Genomic DNA, 26,988 nt, shown 5'->3' with positions numbered 1-26,988 from the left:
TCAAAATTTTTTTCGCGATTTCGGAATTGGTCCCATAGTAAAAGTTGTTAAGTATGACCTATAAAGTCGCTGCGCAGAGTATGACTGGTGGTTAAAAGTTCACCCTGTATAAAATTTTTAAGTAAAAAGAAATATGTACCTACCTATGATTAAGACGAAAAAAGAGACTAAACGTCGAAGTAAGGTAACATTATTGTGTCTGGTTTTTATAATTGTCATTATAATTTCAGTAATTAAAACCGATACTCTATAAATTCCATTCAATACGTATCGTAACAGTCACCACAGTTTCGACCGGTAAAAGCCAGTTATCGTTACCCATGCGCAAATAAATGAGTGTAGCTTCATTGTTTATTACTCGATCTGTATGTTTTAAGGCTCATTATATTCCTTGATAATGAAGCAATATGTTTTATATTAAACAAAATTTGCGAAATGCTAATATTTACGGAGATTTTTACAAAATAAAAAATAATAATTTTATAAAAAAACTGTTTTTTGTGATTATTTTTTTTCCTATAGGTTTCACGTAAATGTTTGTAAAAAAGGAAATAATCTCCATAATATAAGCTATTATTTGACACCTCGATGATTAAAATCGGTTAAGTGGTTTTCGAGATACACCGCCAAAAAGAATAGGTCCGGCCGCCATCTTTGTGACGTCATTACTATCCCCTCCACCATTTTTCCGCTTTACTACCGCATGTACGGTGATCAGGAGAACTGTCCGAACACATTGATACCGGTTGTGGGTAAGGCCGAGCTGAGTCAATTAAATCTGGCCTCGGAGCGGCTTGGCGACCGTACTAACATGTCGTTTCCAAGTACTACCCTTTTTATGTGCGTATCAGTACAGACGTGAAAAGACTGTTGATTCATTTGTAAGAGAAGCGAAAGCGATTGACATGATGCTTAACATATATAAGTTTAAATATATATACGTAACCTAAGTTTTTCCGTTACGACTGGAATACGGGTGATTGTGTACGTGGTGGCCGAAAGTTGGTTGTTGGAAACCCGGAGGCTGTCACGCATACAAAATTTCTCCTGTTTCGTATGGGATAGGATAATTCTCACTACAGATGTTACGAGTATGCTGTTATCTGTCTCTGTTTGACCCAATGGTTGACTGGTAGAGAATGCCTTTTGGCATTAAGTCCGCTATTTGTACATTTTTCTTTGTTTGTGCAATAAAGTTTAAATAAATAAATATTTTCAAAAGCTCGATTAATTAGTTAATGAGAATTGGGAGTGAAGCATAAGCTCCTCAAACGCTTGTCCCGTATACGTCCCAGACAATTTGGACTGTAATGAACAGTTGAAAGGTTATTAATTTAGTAGCAAATTTTTGACAAGGGCGTTCGAGGGGTTAAGTGTACGTAATAGAAAATAAAGGTTAGAAGTCATTTAAACAAGGTGTAGTTAGTCACAACGGGAGTGAAGTATGATTTCTTAAGTTTCAGTTCTAATGATCACATGTAATTTTTCTTTATATTATAAAATTATAAATGGAGGTACCGAATTCCATGCGCTTCTAAGAGGAAAAGGGACGATCGGTTCTCCATGCAAATGTAGTCCCCATTTTCCTCCCTGCGTATTGACATTATGCATACTATCGGTTCTATCGTTTTAAAGATATTTTTCAGCACACCAATTGGTAAAGGCCCTCTTGATTGTTGAAAAAAAATGAGAAAGTTGCATTTTATCCACATGGGGGGCAAAGTAATGAGATGCAAATTTTGAGTTCTTTCCTTATGTTAGCTGGTAGAATGGACTTTTAAAGGATGATTTTGCATGGTATACTTTTTATAGCGTTCATTTGGATTTGATTTGTTTTTTTTCCTCGCGTTGTTGTACTGAAAATTTTTGTGTTTCACTCGGAGGCAAAGTTTGTAAACCCTCGCAATCCTCAAGATTCCATTTGTCAATCGGTTCAATTTCGGGATCTTTCACTTGCTCGGGTATCAATATTATCACTCGAGCGGTTTAACAACAATTTGCCCTCTTGTAAAACAAATAACTATTGTGTTTGTCTCAAATTTAAATCTGTGGCTTACAGTTTTATGCTTTATCTTTTTTTTTGTTTAGTTATTACCCAAACCTAAAACGCGCTATATACTGTGCTTCTTAATTTTTTTTAATCCAGGACATCATAGACTATTGCATCGCAAAATGTAATCTAAATCCTTGCTGCCGTTTTTGGCAATCAAGCAGGCCGGTGCCATCTGTCAACGTTCTGTCACATCAAAGAATTATCGCATAATTTTTGCCTAAGCGTTTATTTAAGATTTAAATAATGTCCGTCTAATGTGCGTCTAGAATTGTTCATTTCCCAATTATTGGTTAATGTGTTTAATTATCAATACTGATAGAAAGAAAATGAAACTGTGAGAAGGATAATTTTACTTTCGCTAACTTGACGATCGTTGCCAGTTCATGACTTCCATAATTAAAATATCAAAATATCCATTCATAGAGACTTTCTCATTTACAGATATATATAAAGAAAAAAAACAAAAGTGTTTCATTTTCCAGGTTTATACAACTCTATAAGACTTATCATATACTTAGTACCTGGGCGACCGAGCGATGCTCGGTTATAACTATTTATTGTAATATGGTGGTGTATAGGTGATAATCTTAACTACATTTTTTTACTAAATTAAACTTATCTAAAACAATAAAAATTAAAAAATTATATATAAACTAGAACATATAAAAAAAAAACAGGACAGGACAGGGGCGGCACAGGGGTGGTGATCCTCGTTCTGGGTCGTACTTGGTCCAACAGGTCTCCATAGCAGTTCAGCGGGGGAATGCTGCAGGCATTATGGGGACCTTTGGGCCAGGTGCAATGCAGGGGGGGGGGTTATTTTAGGCTAAGCGTATAATTAATTTTATTTTTAAGTTTTTTATTTTATTTTAAGGTTTGTTTTGTTTAGTTTTTAATAATTTACTTGTGTGTGTTTAAAAATTGTTTATGTGACTTTTAAATGAGTAAATGTTTAAAAAAAAACAAAAGTTAGTCACCGGGCGAGATTCGAACCCGTATCACTGGTTTAGCAGTCCGCGTCTTAACCCGCTAGACCAGACGGACAGTGGCCGGCAACACGAAATTAGCGACCATATTCTGCGTCGAAAGAAAAACGCATGAAAACTCGAATACACGCGTTTTCCCAAACATAAGACTAATCTAGATAGATTGTATACCCCCAAAAACCCCCATATACTAAATTTCAGCGAAATTGTTAGAGCCGTTTCCGAGATCACAGAAATATATATACATATATATATATACAAGAATTGCTCGTTTAAAGGTATAAGATATATATATATATATATATATATATATATATATATATATGTTTACGTGAGTAGGGGTCACGGGTAATTTGCTACACTAGGCTAGGTCTGTATCGTAGGCTGACACAATTACGATTGACAAAAGATTCTGAATGATCAACGCTAAAGAATTAAGAAATTAAATAAGTAAGTAACAGAATTATTTACAGAAGCAATTAAACAATTGATTATATTTAAATGATTTATGAAATGGTACTCTTAGATAAAGGAGTGTGAAAGTGTGTGTGTGTGTGTATGTGTGTCTTAGTGTATGTTAGTTAAGAATGTGTAGGTGATCTATTTATTTGATTATGGTTTCTGTTTCCTAATAATTTAAAGTGCTTAACAAATTGTAGGTGATAATTTCAACTTCTCTCGTAGTGCAGGTTTTAATGTTGCAAGCGTCATTAACAGGGCCCGTACTTTTCATGCCGTTGACAGAAAAATTACGTCACGCTACATAGAGTATGATTCCAATTAATATTTTCGTAATAATTAATCATTTATCAACCTCTTTAGGTAAGTTATACATATACTTGACAATCAGTACAGAAGCGTCTCACTTTCACTCGTCACACTCAAATAAATAAAAGATTATTAATTTATTAAATAATAAATATTTTTGATTTTTAACAGCTTAACAAGCTTTTATTCTCGTAACAAGTATTTATTTTGATACCCGTCAATAAGTAAGTTATCTAAATTTGTAGTATTGTAAAACAACTCCCTGTATGTTAAATTACGTAATTTTTGCGTCAACGGCACGTAAAGTACGGGCTCTCATTAACTTTAATAATAATAGTAGGTTTACTAGACCTCAAATTAATGCTGAGTGTTGTGTAAAAAAAATATAAAAAAGCAACAGTAGCTAATGGATTTTATTTCAAATTTTTGCGACATTGTGAGCAAAACCAGGATTTTCTAACGTAATTAATGAAATAAAACAATTCCAACGAAAAAGTAGCGAAGCGGACGCCCCTCAGGCAAGATGGCGACAATTAGTCTTTCCTGTGCTTTACTTTCTAAGGTACCTAATGTATATTTTTTACCCCTGACGCAAAAAGAGGAGTGTAATATGTTTGACGCCAGTATCCGCCTGTGGCATCGTAGCTCTCTAACCGATGGACCGATATCGATACGGTTTTTTTTTACGTGAAAGCGAATTTCCTCGCTGCGGTTCTTAGCTGTCTTTAATAGAAATCGATTTAGCAGTTTGAAGAGTATCACTTACATAAATATCAGTTTTTTTATATTAGCTTTACTTGATACTGGTTTATCTAATTTCTCCTCTCCCGGTGTCTATCTTTTGTATACTTCGATAAGGTGGATAAATAAATGTTAATAACACAATAAGTCATTTAATTAGTATTAAAAAAGTAAGAAATATCTCATTCTCTCAATTGCAATGTACTCACGATTAACATGCCATTTTTTTACCAGGTTCAGTGCGCGAATGCTCGAGCGTACGTGCCACGCGTTGGGAGGTCGGCGCGTGGCGACGCTGCTCGTGGTCGGCGGCGGCGCGGCGGCGGCGGCCGTCGTGACGGCGGCAGCGCGCGCCGGCGTACCGGTGCTGAGAGCCTCGCCTTCACACCTGCATCTCTCTTATACTATCGCCAACGTAAGGAAGGTTTAGAGCGCGTTGTAGGTACTTAAGAGGTCATTTCTCCATACAAACGTTCTCGACATTTTCCTCTCTGGTTTTGGCCCTAGATTAATACATTTTTTATGTGAGTTCAATATTACTCGTATCTCTGTGTTTTTTTTTTTATATTCTGGTTTTTATAAGAACTAGGTTATTTCAAACGGCGCTAAAACGGCCAAATAAATAAGCAGTAAACAGACCAATTTTGCAACAATAAACGCAAAAATTATAACGGTCAGACACAGAATTATTTCTATTATTCCGTTCCGAAAATTTCGTTATGATTGGTTAGGTTTTGGAGGAAGAAAATGTCGAGAACGAAACCTCGATTTCTGAGATTTTTCGTCTGAGCTGCAGTTGTCCTTATCGCACTAATATTAGGAGCCGTCTCCGACAGTGCGATGGAGATATTTGCCAGTTGATATATCCTCTTAAAATTATGACGCCACGGGGCGGTCGGCGCTCGGCAACGCTGCGGTGATAGTCAACGGCGGCATCGGTGGTGATGAGAGGGAACCTCGTCTGCGTGCTTGTTACTGTCGTCTTTACACGACAGGTACAGGCCAATTTAACGTGCACCTGACATATTGTGCTATTGAGTTAGCTGTCATTCGCGCAGGTGTCTCGCTCGCACTAATCCACTCGTCAGAGCGATATGAAAGCACGACTGACAGCAAACTGGTATGATTTCAATATCATTCAAATATCGGTTGACGGTTGATGGTGACGTTCGGTATCAACAGCAGATATGCATCAGTGACTGTTGCAGTGACGTTCTTGACGCCGCGGTATGTGTCAATTTCCTTGATAAAATAAGTGACGTACGTCGCCGCATTACTGCCGCGATTATGACGTTCATTCCGTCACTTAATTTACAAGGAAATCGACAGATGCAGCGGCGGCAACATCGACATCATAACAGCAATGCAGCCCCAGTTGACATCCGAATATCACCTTAAACGTACTACGTGTTGGACGCTCAGCTGCGACACCAAATTAAATAGGTACCTCAGGTGTTATAATATATAAAATGATAAATGTGCACGCGATGTATTTTTGCGCAAATAAAATTCGTATAATATTTAACCAATTCCAAGAAAAATATTTAAAATTATCATGCTCTGAAAGTGGGTCATTATTGTTCTAAAAAGTGTGCAGAAAATGAGCAATTTCCATTCTAATCCATAGTTTTCATAGAATTTCGCAATTTGTTGCTAGAAAAATTTAAATACATTTTTACCCTTAATAATAGTTGTGGCCCGCTGCGAGTAGGTACTTCTATTTTTTGCGATGCAACCATTCCAAGCTCCTAACTTTTGTACGTTGTAGTTGCGTTGAAAGCATTTGCGGTTTTTCCTAAAGCTTTTTACAAGAAAAGGGCGGTCAAGTAACCGTGTTCACTTGTTCTGTGACTGTCGCATCGTTTGCCTTTTCAAGATGTTCGTTCGCTCTATAACAGGATACACTGAGTTTAAATAGCGTCAAGTTTGGAGTGTAACAAGATAGTGTAAGCACCAGTATAGTTTGTGTTATCCACAATGACGCGCAGATTTGTCAAATCTAACCTTTAATAACATGACAATACGAGTCGCCGTGAAGGACACGATTTATGAGTGATGTTCTATTTTATTAATAAATATCTAAATGCAGGCTAAGATCCACATCTTGGAAGTTTTTATTGGCTGCTATAATATGTGTTTTGTGAAATTAAATCGGGCTAAGTATAGATCGTGTCATACCTTTTAAAGAAATCCATTTATCTTGATATAACGGTAAAAAAAATACCGAATATGTAGAAAAAATTATAAAACATAAACTCAAATTTATTAAACTAGCTACTATAAATTTAAATTATTCATAAGGGTGCTGAATATAAAAAAGCATTAACTAAATGTACCCGTTCATTGAAATGAAACGGCACAAAGGACAGGATTCATAATATGCATCTAGATTTATGTAAGCAAAGAGTCGGCAGCACTGCACTTAAATGAACTAGACACTCGCTAACTAAATTAAGTGAAACATCTTGCGAGTGCCCCTTATGTTTACTGGAAAGTTAAGGTAGAAAAATAATCTTATCTACATATATAACATTTATAAAAAGAATTAAAATAAAATAAAATTGAAAATTTTACTAAAATGTGATAAAATTAAAAACAATTCAAAAGTAGACGTTAAAATTTACTTAATTAAGCATTTAGTTAATATATATTATATTTTAATTCTTTTTATAAACGTTATATGTATATGAATCAATGTTGTCTGCAATAAATGATTTTATTTATTTATTTATCTTACATTTGTAAAGTATCATTAGGTGTATATTTTCCAGCAATCAGCATTATAATGTAAATGAATACCTGATTATAATATGTATAGTGAAACTAACAACTATTAGATAGTACTTGTAATCACAAAACCGTGAAATTATATTGGGGAATTTTTATTTTAAGTTGTACCCCCAACTTGCTTTTTAATTTAAGAATTTTTATTGTTACCACTCAGAATCACGAGCTCTTTTGATCCTATACGAGAAAAAAAAGTGTCCCCAAAATTTCATTCCATTTTTTTACGGTTTTGTTACGGTCATAGGTTGGGGTTGTCTTGAAAATCGTAATAAAACGGTCCAACAAGTTTGAAGACATTTTTTTATTAGTAAAAATAGAATAGGCTCGTGATTCTGAGTAGAAATAATATCAACATTCCCAATTCTAACACAAAACAAAATTGGTACAATTTTAAATAGAAATGACCATTGGCACGGGCGAAGTCGGTGGAGGGAGAAGTAGAGCCAGTTGTCACAAACACACGTAATCTTATGGAATGTCGCACATTAATACCAGCGGCAGCCGCTTGAACTAATCTTACGCCATAAGATTGAACGTAGAAAGACCCCCAAAATTAAAATTATTAATATTTATGTCAATAGTTACCTACATTGATTGACTACTAATGACATCGTATAAGCTGTATAAATACAAAGTATTCAATAAAGAATCCCTACCGTAAGTACAATTCAAATGCATAAAAATAAAACACTATGCCCACGCATAAAATTTAAAAGAGCTTGCTAGAGCTTAAATCGGTAATTGTGAAAAAAGTTATAGTTAAACTAGGTGCCAGAAAAAATAAAAGCAATAAAAGTAATGCGAGAGCCCCGAGGCTGCCTCAGCTACAATAAATCTGTCACTGTTGTTACAAGTCGGAGAAAGAAACCACACTATTATCGCGGAATGAAAACAATACTGCCAGTTACAGGACAATAGTGTGATAAATGCGTTTACTAGTATTACCTAACGTAATAAAATCTAAGAAGGAAATGGAAGAAACTGTTAACACTTGGTCTTTAATTTTGTGGTTTACATGTATATGAAAACTTAAAATGCCACTCAATCATCCCTCATTTTTAGTGTTCCGTACAAAACTTTATTCACGGAACACTTATGGAATCACTTCGGTCTTGAAAACTGGTTAAATTCGTTTTTTTTAATTGAGGTTAGAACGGATTAATTTTAGAACAATATATTTTATTCACGTAATAGAGATACATGTGTAAGATTATAAACATAGCTGTGTATATAATATTTGATAAAGAAAGCAGTTGGATAAATTAGATATTGAATATGAATAAAATAATTGTTATACGCATTTTATAATGGCATATTAAATTGCGAGTAAAATCGGTCACGAAATCTTTGTAATTAAAATCTTACCTATACCTAATGATATTGCAGCTGCAGAATGCACGCGAGGCTCCCATGAGCGAGACCACTCTAGGAAGATGATGATAATGACATTGCAAACAGAAATAATTTGTACGCGCCGCCACAGATAAAATGTTCAATCTACAAACAAACCATTATCAATATTTGTATTCACGATGCAAATATAAGATGGTATATATACTTTAAACTGCTTCGATTTAACTTCAATATATAGTACACATGAAATCATGTTGTTAGTGGTTCACCGACGATTTCGTCCGTGCACGGCTATTAACCGCGATAAAAGCTGGAACGCCATAAAATTATGCTGGGACGTGACGGGCCTTGTCACGTTGTCTTATATTTTTTCATCAAGCTATAAAACTGTAAATAAATGTTGAAAATGCACGTAAACTTAAAAAAAACGTTATTGCACTCCAACTAAAATAACTTATTATCAAATAAATCATACTAAACGATTAATTAAAATACTATATAGAGATTAAAAAAAAATAGTAGACATCATGAGTGATTAAAAAAGAAAAAAAATATTTGATAATAAGTACACATTATACACGTTTTATCTTACCCCATACTATTACGTCCTGCTGGTGAAATAAATATTCGTGTGGTAATTTAAATAAAACTCAATTGATAAAAAAATAGCTGTCCTGAAGAATATTGATTATGAGCAGGGCCCGTAAATTTCATGCCGTTGACGCAAAAATGACGTAATTTAACATACAGGGAATTTTTATTAAAACACAACAAATTTAGATAACTAATTTATTGACGCGTAGAAAAATAAATACTTGTTACGTAAAATAAACTGTTAAAAATCAAAAATATATTTAATAAACTAATAATCTATTATTTAGTTCAGTGACAATAAGATGAAAGTCAGTTAGACGTTTCTGTACTGATGCTCAAGAATCTATATCAGTTAACTAAAGAGGTTGACAAATTATTAATTATTACGAAAATTCTAATTGGAATCATGCTATATGTAACGTGACGTCATTTTTCCGTCTACGGCATGAAATGTACGGGCCCTGATTATGAGAAGCGGACCTTTAGGGAAGTAGAAAAAACTTTAAAATTTTGATTCTCTAGAAGGCTTATTTATTTTTTATTTATTTACATTTCTGTCTTATGTTATAATGTTGTAATGATGTAATAGGTTAGTATGAAGCGACTAGTATTTATAGTATCTCAGTTTACTAAACTGAGATACTATAATATAAAAGGCATTTCAAACTATGCTGTAACAATTAAATACCGCTTTTTTCTGTACCTATATCAGCTGGTCAGTTATACAAATAACCTACAAAGAGTTCATAATCAAGTTTTCACCGCATTTATTGGAGCAATTCTCTCCATTTCGTAGTTTTATTCGGGGACAATTTATTTCACGTTTTTGTCCTGTGAAACGTTTCTAGACGATTTGTCGTGAAATATTCGCATTTCTTTTTGCCCGCAAGGTGATCATGAGTTGGGTGTCATGGAAAATTATAGTCATTTGTTATCCACTTTAGCGGCGATTAGATAGTGACGTAAAATAATACCGCCTCGTACGAAATAAATATGTAATTGTTGCCTTACAAAATTTTCGGCTAAAATTGCACTAATATCTGTTGTTATAATTATAATACGCGTACAAATAGTTTATTTTTGTTTGCAGGAAATACTCCCAATGGAAATCCGTTTAGAAATTACAGCAAGGGAAACTTTAAACGCACTCAGGTACGGATCAAGTAATAAAATGTCTAAAATTGAATATAGTTTGTCATGGCTATAAAATACATTCTTTAAAATTATTGCTTTTAATTTCAGGGCTACTCTTCTGCATACTCACTGGCATACTTTTACTGTACTTGCTGAGGAAGACATATATTCTACTTTAAAACTGCGAAAAGATCTCTCCTCGATACTAGACTCCCAACCATTGGATCCAAATTGGCTTTTTCTACCTTCAAAGTTTTCACAACATGCTATTTTTCGGTATGTGTTTTTTCATTACTAGAATCGTTTAATGTCTGTATTTGTATCTAGTTAACGAATACGTATTAAATCTTACTTTTATTTGTGCAGGAGGCTCGCTAAGATATCCAGGCTGACTCGGGGCGTTGTCGTACTGATATGTGATATCCATTACGCTAAGCTTGTTATGGATGAGGCTAAACGTTTTAACATGCTTGATGGTCATTTTTTTTGGTTATGGATTGACGCATCCCGAGAGATCGATGTCTTCCGCAACATCGGAAATAGAACACAGTACAGCGATGCCGACAATTTAGACTTTGATAGCGTAATAGATAAGGAAGAAGCACTAAGAAGCGAGGAATTCGAACGCAGTAAACGCGGTGAAGTAGACAATAATTTGTTAAAAAATATTAACGATCACGTTCCTGCGAAATACCTTGACGAGGTTTTGAATGGAAGTTCAAATGACGAAAATCGACTTTTAGTAAATAATAGTTCAAGAAATTCGTTTTTTCATTATTTAAGTAGGAATAAAAATAAATCAAAAGCGCACAGTAATAACAAGAAAATATTAAATATAAGTTTTAGTCAATCGTATGAAAGTAGGCGCAATATTAGTATGGAGAGTGTAAAAAATAATAATGTAAATAGCAAAGGCGTTGAAACTTCTAAAATTGAAAACAATTCTATCGAGAAGGATAAACTGTCCTTCCATGTAAGAAATAACGGTAGACGTAATAGTTATAGCAAAATGAAAAATGAATCTTTTAACAAATATGTAAATAGTATAAATAAAAATAACGTATATAATGAAATGAAAACATTATTGCAAAGAGATATAAATACAGAAGAAGATGTACATTTAAGGCATAGGTTAGCACTCACAAGTGATACTAGTGATTTCTTAATGAATCCCACGGTGCAGACCTCCACGTATAAATTAAGGGAATCGATTGAAAAGCGAGGAGAAAAACTCAACAAAGAATACGACATTGATGATAGATCTGAAGCAATGAAAGACAACATTACTACTATAATTGACAGTCTTCCTATTGGACTATTAGCTTTACATCCCCAGCCAATGAAAATTGGTAAGCAGAACACATAAAACTATAATAATGTACCTATACATTGCACGTTCATTTGCAATCTGTATAAAGTGATATGATTGTTAAAGCGTAGGTAATAAATGTTGTAGATCGCTCATTCATTCGAGCGGCAGTGCGCATGGCGGTGGGTGCGTTGCGGCGCGTTTTGCGTGCGTGCGACGCGTGGTCGGCCCAAGCGCAGTTCCTTAGCGATGCCGCAGCCTCCTGTTGGGAGGAGCCCAGTGACGCTGCCGCCGACTTCTCTGCTGATTTTGTCAGGTAAGTGGTATAGTAAATTATACTACAAACAGCCATACCATACTAAATACCATAAACAGTAAGTTATACTACAAATGTCGGGTAGGTATAACATAACTTTAGCTTCTTAAGATTTGACATACCTATACTTATTACTGAATCAGTTAAACAGGTTCGGCTTGATAAAAATGGTTTTTTTAATACTGTTTTTCTAACTTTGATCTTGGCTTGCAAAAGAAAAATAGATATAAATAAAACATTACTAAGAAATATTTTCCCTAGCACCAGAATAGTTTACCGTTAGTTTGAATTTACCAGACAATGCTCAACTTTGAACGACTATCGAAAGTTTCCGCCTTGAGTGCAAGCCACGGGTCTGCCGCGATGCTCTGAGAAATAGAGCCCTCAAACGTTACGTAAACTTTGGCCCCAAGTAGTTAGGCACCCGGGTGTTTGCTTTTGTCTACGATTAACTAATAGGTATGTAGGAACCAAGAGGTCATGTTGACATTAAACTTTGATTACCTATAAGTATGAATAATGTTCATTCAATATGTTTATTTAAGTCAGTTTGCTTGTAACGTTATATCCTGGTTCTCTTTTTGATAAAAGGAAAATTCATTTCCAATCTATCGTGAAAGCTATAAATCACTCGAATAAAGCTTATCGGCATCGGCTGTAACTTTTTAAGTGACAATTATTGGAAAAGTTGACACAAAGCCAAAGTTTAGTGAAAATGTTCTTTGTTATCCTCAAAAGTTGTGTTCAGTTAATGACCTTCTGGGAGGAAACCAGGGCCTATAGTGTTGAGGCACCAGTGAGTGATACCGTCCTTGGCCGTGATGGATCTCCCTCATTGCGGCATCTTATTAAAATACTTGCCGTAACAGGGAACGTTGCCCTCCGTAACTGTAGATCCCAACGAATGGATTGTGCGGATCATCCTGCAAACGAAATGTTTAATTTATTTTCTTTTTTGTTCCTTTTCCGTCGATGTCCGCGTTGTTTGTGAAATTATTTTCATATAAATTTGACTTATGAGTCGTAAGCGGTACTTAGGTACCTAAAATTATGAATAACCAGCGAGCTGCATTAAATTTATGCTTTATTTTATGTTTTATTTTCACAGATTTCTTTACTTTAATTGTCAAGATTAGGAGATCAAAAGCAATAAGATTAAAAAACAGCATGGCTACCATGAGTTGTCATTTGACATAAACGTTAGTGACTGCGTGAACTCGATCGCATTCCCTCTCGATAGCAGCGCAGCAATACATCAGTGTGAGCAAGATGAACTGCAATCGAGTTCACGCTGTTGCTAGCGTAAATGTCAAGTGTCAACTCATGGTAGCTGTAAAGCCGCACCTAAGGGGCATGGTACACTGCGTCCGATTCGTACGTCGCTCAGAAGTTTGAGCGAGACAACGCCATGCGCGTATTATAGCGGCATTTTCCACAAATCGACAACCATTGTGCCTATTTTGCGTGAAAACGAGGTACTGTGCCTGTGTGCCAGCCCCTAAACTTTACGCAAGCGTTATGCAGTGACATGTGTTATGTGTTACGTTTTTGTCATAAATTGGGCTGCGTTAACGGTGCATGAACGCTTTGAGCAGTGGCGGTGAGGCCGATATTTTAAACGAGCTAATTTAACAAATATCCAAAATTCACAACACTTATACCAATACGTCGGAAAAGGACAAACGATGATCAGCGGCAGCGTAACTTTAGTACACGTTTATGAATAAGGGGGTTAGTGTTTTTCTTAGACTGCATTAAGTACATTGTGATAATTTCATTTACGAACATTTTACTAGGAAACGTATAGTTCTATGACGGTGATAATAATATGTAACTTAAAAATGAATATAATAAATATCTCTAATGCTTCTAGTGCTTTATTTCATGTCATAAGTTAAACTATATTATAATTAGTGGCTCTGTGAGCTGTAGATCTCGCGATAAGCTTAGAAAATGTAAAAGTGAAAAACACTTAGTTCGTTGAGTCTTGATCACAGTGTACTCACAATGGTCTTAAGTGACATAGACGTTATTAGCGCTTAAGTCCTTTACGCCAATTTCCGCATTTTGAAAAATTTCAGGATCAACAAAAATGTCAAAATCAATTTAATCATGGAATCTGGTCGCTAAATTTCACGCGAATCGGATGAGAATTGCGACCTGTAGAGGAGAACATCCGGACATACGAAAGCATTTGGCCCAAGTTAAAACGGAGACCTTAACGCTTCGGACAAAAATATATTATGATATTTACAACATAAGCGCAATTTATGTCGTACGAAATCTTCCACTGAGTTAGGAAAACATTTCTTACATTTATTATCGCAAATTTCGTATTTATTCCATCCAGAATGAGGAGCTCTTCAATCCAGCCAAATTTTATCCAAAACAATGAACAAAAAAATAAAAATCGGCTCATATTATAAATCATTTTTCATTTTCATTTTCATTATGCTGACATGCTGCTTCTTGCTTCTAATATTAATATCAAAGTTGTTCTCTTTAATTAACAGCTTCTAACATAATTTAAAAAAAACAATATGCACCTAGTACACCTAAGTCAGTATCTAGTTTATCTACTCAGCATTTTGCAATATTGTATTAAGCATGAAAAAGTCAAAGTTTGAACGCGCTGGATTGCAACTAAGGACGATAATAGAATGGTAACAAGCGTAGAGCATCATCGTAAAAGTAAATTGACTAGCGCGTCCGACAACGGGGCAAGATTACTTTTACGCCCTTCTATCTAAAAGGCGAGCTTGCGGTGTATATCGGGCCCGCATTACGCTACATAAAACCTTATCTCGGTGCTGGTCACACTGGCGCGATTCTACACTTTGCCAAGAGTTTTGCGGCGAATTATTTTTCTTGAACCATACATTTTGACTTAATTTTTTTGAATATATTTAAATTATAACATTGTTATAATAAATAGGCTTGTGTAGCAGATATTGTGTGCCCTATTTCTTTTAGATTGTTTTTTAATTTGTTTGTAAACCTGACCGTAATTTACTTTATTGCAGATACCTTATTCTCCGATGGCATTTTAACATAACGATTTATATTTATTTATATAGACACACCAATCAAAGCGAAGTTACCAAACTAGGTACATTTCAACTGAAATAAACGAAATTTGTATAAAACATTATTTGAAAATGGGATAATACCTACGCAAAATTTTAATTTCTATTACATTTTAGGTAAAATATTTAAATATTTGTGTTTCAATTAATAAAACCAGTTTATGATAAAATATTATGCTAGTTATAATAAAGTAACCCTAGTTCAAAATTTAAAGTTACCGTACGTGACAGCCACATCTCAGGAATACATCGGGTGATTATTATTATTTTCTATTTAATTTTGTTATTTTAAAATTAATTTTTGATATCAAAGCAAAATTAAATAGTAATTCATTACATAATAGGTATAAAGTATAGTTATATCCGAATATTATTGAAACGTTAAATACCTATAAAAACTAAAGTTCAAAGTTCCGGTCAACTAAAATCAAATTCAAATAAACGAACAAACATTTATTCAGCAAATAGGCCACAGGGGCACTTTTACATGTAATTTTTTTACAATCAATAAACGTAACAAAATACAATTACAAATATAAAATCCATGAAATATTAGATATTTTATTAGAGATGTATACAGTCTCTTAATTTTGAATCACACAAGAAAAATTAACTATGTGTTGCTAAGGCTATGTGTTGTCCATAAATCGTACTGCAGTTAGTATTTAAAAAAATAAGTCCCAGTAGTATTTTTTTTCTACGTATTAAAAATTCGTATCACACTCGGAATTAAACTCTGAGCGATTTCCCGCTATTGATTTACCTATACAATTTAGTCTCGAGTAAAGATTATGTTTGGTTCTTAAATAGAACAAAATCTTCAGTCTTAACAATAGTTAAATGCATGTAGTCACTAAATCAAGGCAGTTTTACTGAAAAAGGAAAAAACATGTTTTAAAAAGGATCTGAAGGCACAGTTCATTATACATTCAACGCGTCCCCCGTACATCACTGCGCGTCACGTCAAGCCTCGAATTCCCGGAATTCTTTAACTCTTTGAACTGGAAAGAAATTAATTGTAGCAGTAACGCTTAGGTACTCGTATATTTACGGTTGCGGCCTGCGGTGTTCGCGTAGTGTCACACCGACAGTGACGAGGGTGGCTCGAGACTACCCTGCGGTAACCGATATTTAACTAAGCTGGAAGTGCTCTAAATACGATACTTAAGCAAAGTCATTAACATAATCTATTTAGACGACTACTGAACTTGTGCTATGATCAGAACCAGCTTATCTGGCGTAAGGTGACAAAATTGATAAATGTATTATAGGTAAAAAACTTGAGTTACTTAAGTTTTTTACCTATACCTGTACGCCTAGTGTAAATAAATTCGATTTTGAAACGTGACGTACGCGTTTGCGTTTAGTCTCATTTTGTATTGGATTTAGAAAGAGCGTGCCAAGCGGGACGTTTTGGAAACTCAAAATCCTATACAAAATGAGACTTAACGCAAACGCGTTCGTCACGTTATGATGCCGATAAAATTTACACTAGGGGTACTGAATATTTATTAAAACAAAAACAACTCATCAGTTAGGAGAGCTATTCCTTTATTCTTTAAAATCGGAAAAAGTAATTTTATGCAAATTGTAAGTTTATGTTAATTAGAACGGACTTTTCAACTCTGATTTAGAATACAAATTATTCAACCGTACTTACATAAAAGCCTTTAAATGTAGTTTGTTTCCCTCTCGTGACTTGAAACCCTCGTAACGCTTAGGATTTTATTCCTATTTAAATTTTTTGCTCGTTAATGGTATACCTAACTATTTTTTTATGTGCTTTTATTCGTCGTACAACTCTTACTGGTTGTTACAAAACAATATATAAATTGATCAAAAATGTAGGCACCTATTAAAAAATACATACCGTGTGTTAATCTAATACGGGCAAATCTCTTAACGGTGGTTAGCAATGGATATACTTCAGAAGTATATTTAGATAAATTATGCTTAAAATTACTATTAAAATGTTATCTATACAAAGTAATTCAGCCTGTAATGTAATGCAACACACTCGATTTAAAACATTAAACGCAGTGTAATACTAATGCGATTGTTTGTGCACATACTGGCCTTAGCGTCTATTTCAGACGATCTATAGTGCAATGTCCGCAAAACATCTTTTTTGGTGACTGAAAAGACCGATGCGAGAGCGGCATACTTTGCCACAGAACTGGCAAGGGAAGTTCGCGACGGACTGTGACGTTTCGCTACGGTCCCTTTTTACCCTTTTGTCTGCCAGTGCCGCAAACCAGGCCTCGTCGCAGAACTTGCGACTATCTCCAACGCACTTGCGCCACTCCGTTCGCTTCTCCCAGTTTCGGTGGTCGATCTTAAAAGCTGCCATATCCCTCTTGGCGCAGTCTATAAAGCGAAGCAATGGCCTCCCAACATCTCTTTTTGCATTCGCTACCGCACCTAGAAGAACACGGCGTGGCAGTCGAGAAGGTTCCATCCTGTACACATGCCCCAGCCAACGCAGTCGCCTCTGTTTAAGAAGCGCGGTCAGGCTGGGCAGCTGTGCGATTTCTAGAACCTTTTGGTTTGTCACCCTGTCCTGCCATGATATGACTGATATGATTTGGACCTGGGTATGTCCTTAAACTACGTCCACAAGAGAGGTATGGGTATTGTGAATGTCATCTCGCTCTGTGTGGTAGGGCACAGCACAGCGGATGTCATTCCAGATCTAGAGCAGAGCCCAACTGGGGAAGTACCTCCACCTTACAGAAAATCGCAGCCAAATAACACTAGACCCTACTCATAGTGTTGTGTTCCTGCCGGTGAGTAAGGTTGCCAGAGCTCAACGAGGGTGGGAGGGGGTTAGGGTCGGCAACGCGCATGTAACTCCTCTGGAGTTGCAGGCGTACATAGGCTACGGATACTGCTTACCATCAGGCAGGCCGTATGCTTGTTTGCCACCGACGTAGTATAAAAAAAAAAAGATATGCCCAAGATATAAGCAGCGCGTATAGAAGGAGTTGACGCGGCGTTGTTTGTGCACATCTTAAATAATCGTTTGTTACTAAGCAGGGATCGCTTTAGATGGCTATTCTGAGATGGCATCCATGTTTGCAGAACATTGCTGCTAGTTACATTTTCAAAAAAATATTATTGAGTCATAATTAAAAGCGGTGATGGCCGAGTGGATATGACATCCGACTTTCAATCCGGAGGTCGCGGGCTCAAATCCTGGCTCGTATCTATGAGTTTTTCGGAACTTATGTACGAAACATCATTTGATATTTACCACTAGCTTTTCGTTAAAGGAAAACATCTTGTGGAAACCTGCATACACCTGCAGATAAATTCAAAGGTGTATGCGAAGTCTTCAATCCGCATTGGGGACTATAGCCCAAGCCCTCTCGCACATGAGAGGAGGCCTGTGCACAGTAGTGGGACGTATATAGGCTGAATTAGTATTATTATAAATAAGAGTAACGTAAAAAAACTCTTAATTAATTATTGCGTCTCTTAACTAATTACTGCTATGTCTGATTTAATTTATTGCCCATATATTGGACTTACACACTCTATACGAGTATACGAAGTCGTGTTGAAAAAATCATAAATATTGAATTCAAGCTAATCTTCATGCATGGATAGATTCTTATGGAATAAATTTATCTGTTAATAGACATTTTCAGCTGTTTTTTTTTTATGCTAAGGAACATCCTTCAACTTTCCGTACTGATATGTCCCATATCATATTGCTTAGCTATATTATTTTACTTTTACTATTTATTTAATATTTTATTTTCTCTGCAATGAAACTGATATAATGGACGCTTACAAAAATATTTTTTGGGCAATTTTCATGAAACTACCTAACTTAAAATATGTAACAACTTATCAATGTATCTTGTTTTGCTTATCAAATAACAACTCAACCGTATGCTGCGCTTAAAAACAGCACGCGCGTTTGATCTACTTCGTCTTAAAGTTCATTGTCAATTCCTGTATCTTTCACAATAAAACAAGGTCATTTTTCTCGACAAAGGTAGCCTTCACCGAGAAAATTCAATACGCATTTTGAGCGCTATTTGCCAACGAGTCAAAGTGGAAGACAGAACATTACCCCGGTTTTGTGGGCTTACGCTTCAAATTCAAATTTGTGACGCTCAACTCCACAATCGTAGTCTTACCAAATTTGGTTTCGTGATTATAACGGTTTCCCTTAAAATTAATTACATTAGTAGATAATTCATTTTGTCAAATAGGAATAAAGCTTTACTTTGATATGACGGCGCAAAATTAACATCCAGTTTAAATATCACTAATGCTTTTGTAAAGTTTTTAAGAGTGGTATTTTATTGGAAAAAAGGTTCCATAAACCCCTCATGGTCTCGGAATGAAAGATTTAGGGAGTTGCTCTTGACCCCTTTAATAGTGGCACCGAGAGGCACGGTCTTCAAAGCGTTATTCAATAAAATACGTGATCGGCGTGCGTATGTGTTCCGGCTCCCGTGTATAAACGCTGAATATTCCATGATGATGGATACCGTACTGTTATATTGGTTCATCGCTTTTGAATTGGTTTGGTCATGAAAACGCGATTGCCATTATTTTTGTATACGCTCACTATATTATAATTGAGATTTTATTATTAATTGACACTAGGGAAATGCTTTTTGTGCCAATGTCTTGTATTATAATATTAATGCGGTCTCGGTAATTAACTTTGTCTCTCTCTATGTGTCTATGTCATCCACGATGACACGCAGATTTGTCAAATCTAACCTTTAATAACATGACAATACGATTCAAGGCCCGCGCCTTCGGGAATAACACGATCTACACCTCTTGAAACTTGGTACCTATGTCTTAGTCTTACTCCTGGTGAAGGACATATATATATATATATATATATAGTTTTTTTTCTTTTATGAAAACAAACAGCCTTTTACAAATATATCTAAAATTACCACCACAAAATCATCAAGAAAGTCGTCATTCTACGCAAACGAAGTCACGGGCAGAAGCTAGATGAATATAGACATTTAATTGAAGAACAAGAAAAACATTCTTAGAATTCCCATGATCTGTACAAAAAAATACTTCATGGTTATTCGTAATAGGTACTACTAGTCGACTAGGTCAGGTGTCAGAAAGAAGCTTTTGTAAAATTCATCCTGGTAATAGTATATCGGTATTGACTTGTGTGGTGTATTAACGTACTTACACTATTACAGTGTATTAACGTACTTAGTACTAGTAACTGTATTATTTTAACATTTTCCTTGGATTTCCGGAAGTTTGATTACCAATTAATTAATTAATTGAAAGCAAGACAATTTGAAATTGACTGAACATGGACTTAACATCGTGTACTGGACTGGACTGGATAATGGACTTAACATAAAAGACGTGTGTTGTTTTCAGTATTTGTGATCACCTTGGCCTCTCCAATATATTTGCTAGCGACAGTACATTACAATTATTAAAAATTATTACTTAACAGATTACACATACTCGTACTCACTCAGCTGTACTTGCTTATTATTACGATCCCTTTGTTTTCTTGCTTGTTGCTTACTTACTATAGATAAATATAAGCACTTTCGCATTTATGCCAGAATGTAACAAATACGTTTTCACAGTGATAAACGAGAAAGGTACGCACCGTCGTGCCGATATGTTTAAGGCAGTAACTTAAGTTGTAAAAAATTACTTGCCAGATTTGTGATTGCGAGTTCCGGACGTGTGACTAATGGCGCCCGCCGTCCTAACTGGCACTTAAATTAGTTGCCAACTTCGCGGCTATCTAAACAATTTTTAAACGAGAAACTTTTCAGTTTAACTGCATTTCAGATTCAGGACAAACTTGACGGAGACTTGTTTTTTAAGAATTATGTTTCAAGGATTTTCCAGGAAGAAATTGGTGAGGAACGTGATTGTGTGTGTTTACTATGGGAAAATAGGAACTCCTTAATTTTATTGTCTTTGATTAGTGCGATAGTTAATCCTGAAATAAATATGTGTGAATGGATTATATCTGTTGGAACTAATTTTAAGGCTACGCCTTTCTAACCTTTTCGGTAGTGCCCTGTCTACGAAGCAGGAGTTCCCGGGTTCGAATCCTGGTAAGGGCATTTATTTGTGTGTTCATCAGTTTTGTCACGAATGTTTGTTCCTGAGTTATGGATGTTATATATGTATAGGTAGTAAAAGCTTTGCTTAGAGTGGGGCTAGGTCTAGGTAAGATTGTCCCCAAAATATTTATTTATTTATTTACATCCAGCCTTAAAACCTAAAGTTTTTTTATGTTAAAGTTTGGTATGTGCAAACATTGTAAATTGTGAGTAATAGTTTTGCACATAGTAACTTGCACTCCTGCTGACCACGAACACTGTGAAGAGTTTTAAACTTCAGGATGTATTTTATATTTCTTATACGCGATATAATCCGTTTATATAGTTTTTGTAAATTGTATTCACGACACTAGTATGTTTTTTTTCTATGTTTTATATTTTTTGGTAAAACTATTTTTCAATGTGGGTATAAAAGTTTTTATTTACAATAAAAATACACAAGGATGTAGTCATGCGTACTCTAACTAGCATAAATCTAAAATAGGCCCTTGAGGCATTTTACCAAGAATGCTCGCGGCATTTCCTCGTTGTATCGCAATACTGATACGTTGTGCGTGGAAGCTGCCAGCTCTTCGGTCACCCAAAACCATTTAAGAACCAAATTTTCAAATTTAGTATATATTTTAGGAAGTATTATTTGCATGATTTCATAACAATCTAAACAATTTTGTGATTCACAATTTACAAATTCAGGGTCGGTTACAGTCGGTTTATCTGTCACCGTTAAAAGATTCGCTAAATTTTAACTAATGTTTTTGTTTTCCTCTATTAGAATCTACTATAAAAACAACAGCGAAAAAGTTAAAGTCCGAGCACTTGCCACTCTTGTTTACTTTTTTACTTGCAAACATTTGCCCTGAAGCGAGATCTAACCCTACATGTAATGAAAAGTAAAATGCTATAAAATTCACACGCAATAAGGAAATATAAAAAAAAACAAACCTCATATATTTTAAAGTAAAAAAAACACACAGAATTCCAGAGGGCCTGGCCAAGGACATAGCCAAGATGCTAATCGATTGCGCTGTAACGAACGAAACGGTAATGTCTCTCTCACTCTTCCATATCAGTGCCGAGACATTAGCGTCTCGTACTCTACGGTGCAAACGATTAGCATCTTGGCTAGGCCCCCAGTTCGGATAGTGTTTCGTAAATTTAATTAACTTAATTTTATAAATGGCTTATTTTTTTACAGTGATCAAAAGCAAGTGTGCAACTTATGTGTTATAAATTTGTAAAACAATTAACAACAATGCGTAGGCATCATCACAAGGATAATTATTTTCTGTTACGGAATAAAAGTATGTTGTTTTAACGCGAGCTGAGATTAAGTAATTTCAAGACATTGCATAAAATTTACTTCAGTTTTATTTATTTATAGTTGTAACAACGGATTGTTTTATTATTGTGTTGGGCTAAACCCAAGTCAATCGCATTATCATAAATCGGGCGGGAGTGCACGGCGGCTCGTTGGCGGGCGGCCAGGCTGCAAGCTGATTCTACAAAATGATGGCTCCCGTTGACATGACTTGACGCAAGCATTCGGAGACCCTTCAGAATTGTGCAACTTAGCGATTCACTAGGTCAGCGAAGTGGAAAAATCGGCACCCTGGCAGGTTTTAACAAACCTGACGGGGCGGAAATAATAAACGATTGAACTGATTGATCGTTTTATCATAGAAAAGATGCCTTTGACGTTTATTTCACCCTTTTAATTTTCATCGCACTGATTGGCAGTAGGTAGTATTAAGAAAAATGTTTTTTTTTACTAATAATGATAAAGAAAAAGTTGAAAACTATACCAACAAGTTATGTGATTGAATATAATTGACACGTTTTACGTTCCTAATTAGTAAGGTTTTATATTCTTTTTTCATAATTTACTTGCGTATTAATCATTGCTCTCATTCTTAAGTGTACCTACATATAACTAACTCATTGCCATTTTTTTAATAAACAGGTCTGTCCTATTTGTGTTTCTATTTTATTTAAGCTTTTCCTTCTTTTAAGCGAATTAAACGGAAAAACTAGAAATTCGCGGATATTCTCCCCTCAACTTTGTCTATCACAAGAAGCCTATCACGGTTGTCGGATTTCGGCACGAAATGTCACTAAAATAGCTGAGGATACTTTGGGAACTTGGGAAATGATACTTTTAATTAACACGCTTATCTACCAAGCGTCACATTTTTAAATGAGTGTTTAGTTGACCGACAGTTTAGGTTAAATCAAACCTTAGCAAATGGTTTGCTGGCATACTAAAAGTAATTCTAAAATAAACTATAACCCAAAATCACAAACAATTAAAACAATAGGTATTATGTATAATTTTTGAGTGCATTAATATTAAAAATACATATATATGTATTTTAATGACTATTTTATATTTATGTGTATGTTATAGTTTGCGTCATACTACTGGGTTTGTACTTTTTATTTTACTTTATTATTTATTGTTCTCTTCCTACTTTTATGTGTATCCAAAATTTTCATATTGCTACCTATACTGTCCATATTGATTTGTCTTCCACCTGTTAGTGTTTAATCCTTTCGCATTTTTTCAAAGGTTACCTGGAAGTGATCCCTTTTAGGGATAATTTTGCCTTTGTACATAAAAATATTTTTTTTTGTTTTATTTTGTATTTATGTGCAAAAAGTGACATATATACATACATACTCACGTAACAAATATATAAAAAGAAATAAGATTTGTCTTTTATTTAAATTTGTCATTCATTACTTAATAAGTCTATCATCGAATGGGGCGCCGCCATAATGTTTTACTTATTGATACATCCACATGGAAATTAAATGCAAGCGGGATCGACCGTAGGCTCGGATATTGCACGTTCACACTCCCGCGGAGCCCAGAATTATGTTTAGTATGCCGACGATGCTGTGGCTATATTTCGTGACACACCTGGCCAATTTACTCTACGAATTTTATTGTGACAATGGTTTGCTTTGAATATTAAAAGCCAAGCGTAAGAGAGTATAAATATTCTGAAAAAGCTTTCCGTAAAAATATTCCGAAATTCAGATTACTTATGTTAATCCTTGTAATACACATAGAAGAGCAAAGGGTTAAATCGGTTTTAAGGTAACTTGATAACCCCTTTGTCTTAAGTTTCTTTTAAAAATGTTATTATCTAAAGCGAAAATGAGACAAGCGGCTTTATTTACCCAGAGCGCGCTCAATCCCTCGGTCGCCTAACTATTACACAACTAAGTAACTTTGCAGGAAAATTTCAAGATTAAATCTCGTGTAAGTTTGTGGTGTCGAGAAAATACCACAAATATTAGCAAGGTATCTGCGAAGAATTATTTAGTTAACACGATAGTGGACGACGGCTTTTCCATACAAACGTAGTCACCATTTTCCTTGCTAGATATTGACTTTATGGAAAATATTTTACCCAACATTATCTATGCCCCATCGTTTGACTTCTTTCGAGTTTTTGATTAATGATTAATATCAAAAGTAATGAACGAAAAAGAATTTCTATCAAAAATTTTCAAAGTTCCTAACTCTTAAAATAATTTAATAGCTGTAGTTAATATAATATATGTACATCAAATTGCTTAAAAATATTTCCTTAAATTTTAATATTCAGAGAGGAGAACGAGGAATACGTTTGTATGGAGAAAAGGGCACGTGACTTTGTCTCCTTTCCTCTTAATAGGTACCTACTAAATAATTGTATGAGATATACATATTTTTAAAATTTGCATGTCGCCTCCGCCTACCACTTCGTCTGCGTAGAAGACATTAAATCATTATCATCCTAATTTTCACTTCTTAAAAAATAGGACCCGGGTACGTCCTTAAACTACGTCCATAAGAGAGGTATGGGCATTGTGAATGTCATCTCGCTTTGTGTGGTAGGGCACAGCCAGTGGATGTCATTCCAGATCTAGAGCAGAGCCCAACTGGGGAAGTACCTCCACCTTACAGAAAACAGCAGCCAAATAACACTAGACCCTACTCATAGTGTTGTGTTCCTGCCGGTGAGTAAGGTTGCCAGAGCTCAACGAGGGGGGCGGGTTTAGGGTGGGCAACGCGCATGTAAATCCTCTGGAGTTGCAGGCGTACATAGGCTACGGAGACTGCTTACCATCAGGCGGGCCGTATGCTTGTTTGCCACCGACGTAGTATTAAAAAAAAAAAAAAATCCTTGTTATTTTAACTCTTCAACATTAAAAGAATCTTTGTTTTAAATTTCAACGGTTTACCCTAAATATATGTACGAGCCTGTTTTATACTTACACTTGGATGTGAGCAAATTCAACTACCTCTCGCTGCAACTACTTATCTAGCAATGAACGGCACTCACCTGGTATAATAATTTACAGAAAATAAGATTAATTCATTTAAATTCTCCCTACTGAAATGAATACCTACCAATTTATTATTGCATTGATAATGATCACAAACGTTCTTATAATTAATCTGAAATATTTAAAAGTACTTACTTGGTATGGAATACAGTACCGCCTACTTATTTAATTTATTTCATATTGAGGTATAAGCTCGCTTCTGGAATGCAATTAGTGCAAGTATTCCCTGAGATTTAATAAAATATGCACAAATATGAGAGGCTTTAATTACAATATATCAATACTCAAATACATTTAATAATAATTTATTTTGTACTTGTGTTTATAATTAAAAGATAATCAAATAATTGTTTGACATGATGCCCACGGCTACTTTCTATCACCTCACTGCCCGCCGTCGGCAGGGTGTTCATCCTCACACCCTAGAACCTAAATAGTCACGCACTGTCCGGTTTAAGAGGAACTTCCTACCGCGCACGCTCCGGTTGTGGAATGAACTACCTCCCGAGGTTTTCCCGAGGGTCTACAGTATGAGGTTCTTCAAAAAAGGAGTGTACAGATTTTTAAAGGGTCGGCAACGCGCATGTAACACCTACGGACTTGCAGGCGTCCATAGGCTACGGTGACTGCTTGCCATCAGACGGGCCGTATGCTTGCTTGCCACCATCGTGGTATAAAAAAATGAGACGCATCTTCTTCAAAGCTTCTTTAAGTAGGATTTAATAATATTTAAAACCTATAAACATCGAGTGTTGAAAACTTTTACCCAACTTTAGGCGGCCATAGTCACAGCGTAAGCTAGCTATAAAATATCTTGTAATATAATGCTAATGCAGGAATAACAAGGTAACAGATAAACATTCGGAATGCTCTAAAACTTGTTTGCCTAAGCGTTACTAAAAGCTAAGTTACATAGAATTTGCAAAGTTGTAAACTTAGGACTTGTTTGCCGGAATTACGGCTAAGTAGCAAGCGGCTAAATCTACGAGGTTTTTCTGAAACTTTATACAATTCTAGTAGTACTTACTTTACACACTTTACTTTATAAATTGTAAATATAGATGTCTATTACAAAGAAGTGCTGATTCCGCGCCGAATTCGTAATGCGTTGGACTGGCAATTCTAAAATAAGTATTCGAATCTCACGTTGATGAATTTATGAAATATGATAAAATGGATAAACTTTTGACACTGACATATCCGATTCATATCTTACCTAGACCTATTTGACGTATTAAGTTCTAGACTGTAGAAATATTATATCTGTCTTTGGAAGAGTATTCCCTGATGGCAGGTAGGTACTTTTGGCGTGTTGTTTCATCCTAATTTAGTTTAATATAATTACCATAAGTTACATTCTCGTAGAGCCTTAAAAATCTGGTTAGATAATTAGAAGAGGTGAATGTTTTTGGAAAAGAAAATCGTTAT

The 26,988-nt window shown here is 35.2% G+C and overlaps 1 protein-coding gene across 1 annotated transcript in view; it reads left to right on the top strand.

Annotated features, from left to right (window-relative positions):
* Positions 1 to 26,988, top strand: part of LOC133533769 (uncharacterized) — a 77,672-nt gene that overhangs the window by 30,487 nt on the left and 20,197 nt on the right. Inside the window, exons 2-6 of the mRNA XM_061872811.1 lie at positions 4,783 to 4,963; positions 10,373 to 10,434; positions 10,525 to 10,692; positions 10,783 to 11,765; positions 11,873 to 12,041. Coding sequence (XP_061728795.1) covers positions 4,783 to 4,963; positions 10,373 to 10,434; positions 10,525 to 10,692; positions 10,783 to 11,765; positions 11,873 to 12,041 — 1,563 coding nt within the window. The remainder of the gene's footprint in view (positions 1 to 4,782; positions 4,964 to 10,372; positions 10,435 to 10,524; positions 10,693 to 10,782; positions 11,766 to 11,872; positions 12,042 to 26,988) is intronic.

The sequence above is a fragment of the Cydia pomonella genome, unplaced genomic scaffold (genome assembly GCF_033807575.1).
Source record: "Cydia pomonella isolate Wapato2018A unplaced genomic scaffold, ilCydPomo1 PGA_scaffold_203, whole genome shotgun sequence".
Taxonomy (NCBI): domain Eukaryota; kingdom Metazoa; phylum Arthropoda; class Insecta; order Lepidoptera; family Tortricidae; genus Cydia; species Cydia pomonella.
The sequence above is the reverse complement of the archived record's forward strand: the minus strand, read 5'-3'. Positions and strand labels throughout refer to the sequence as shown.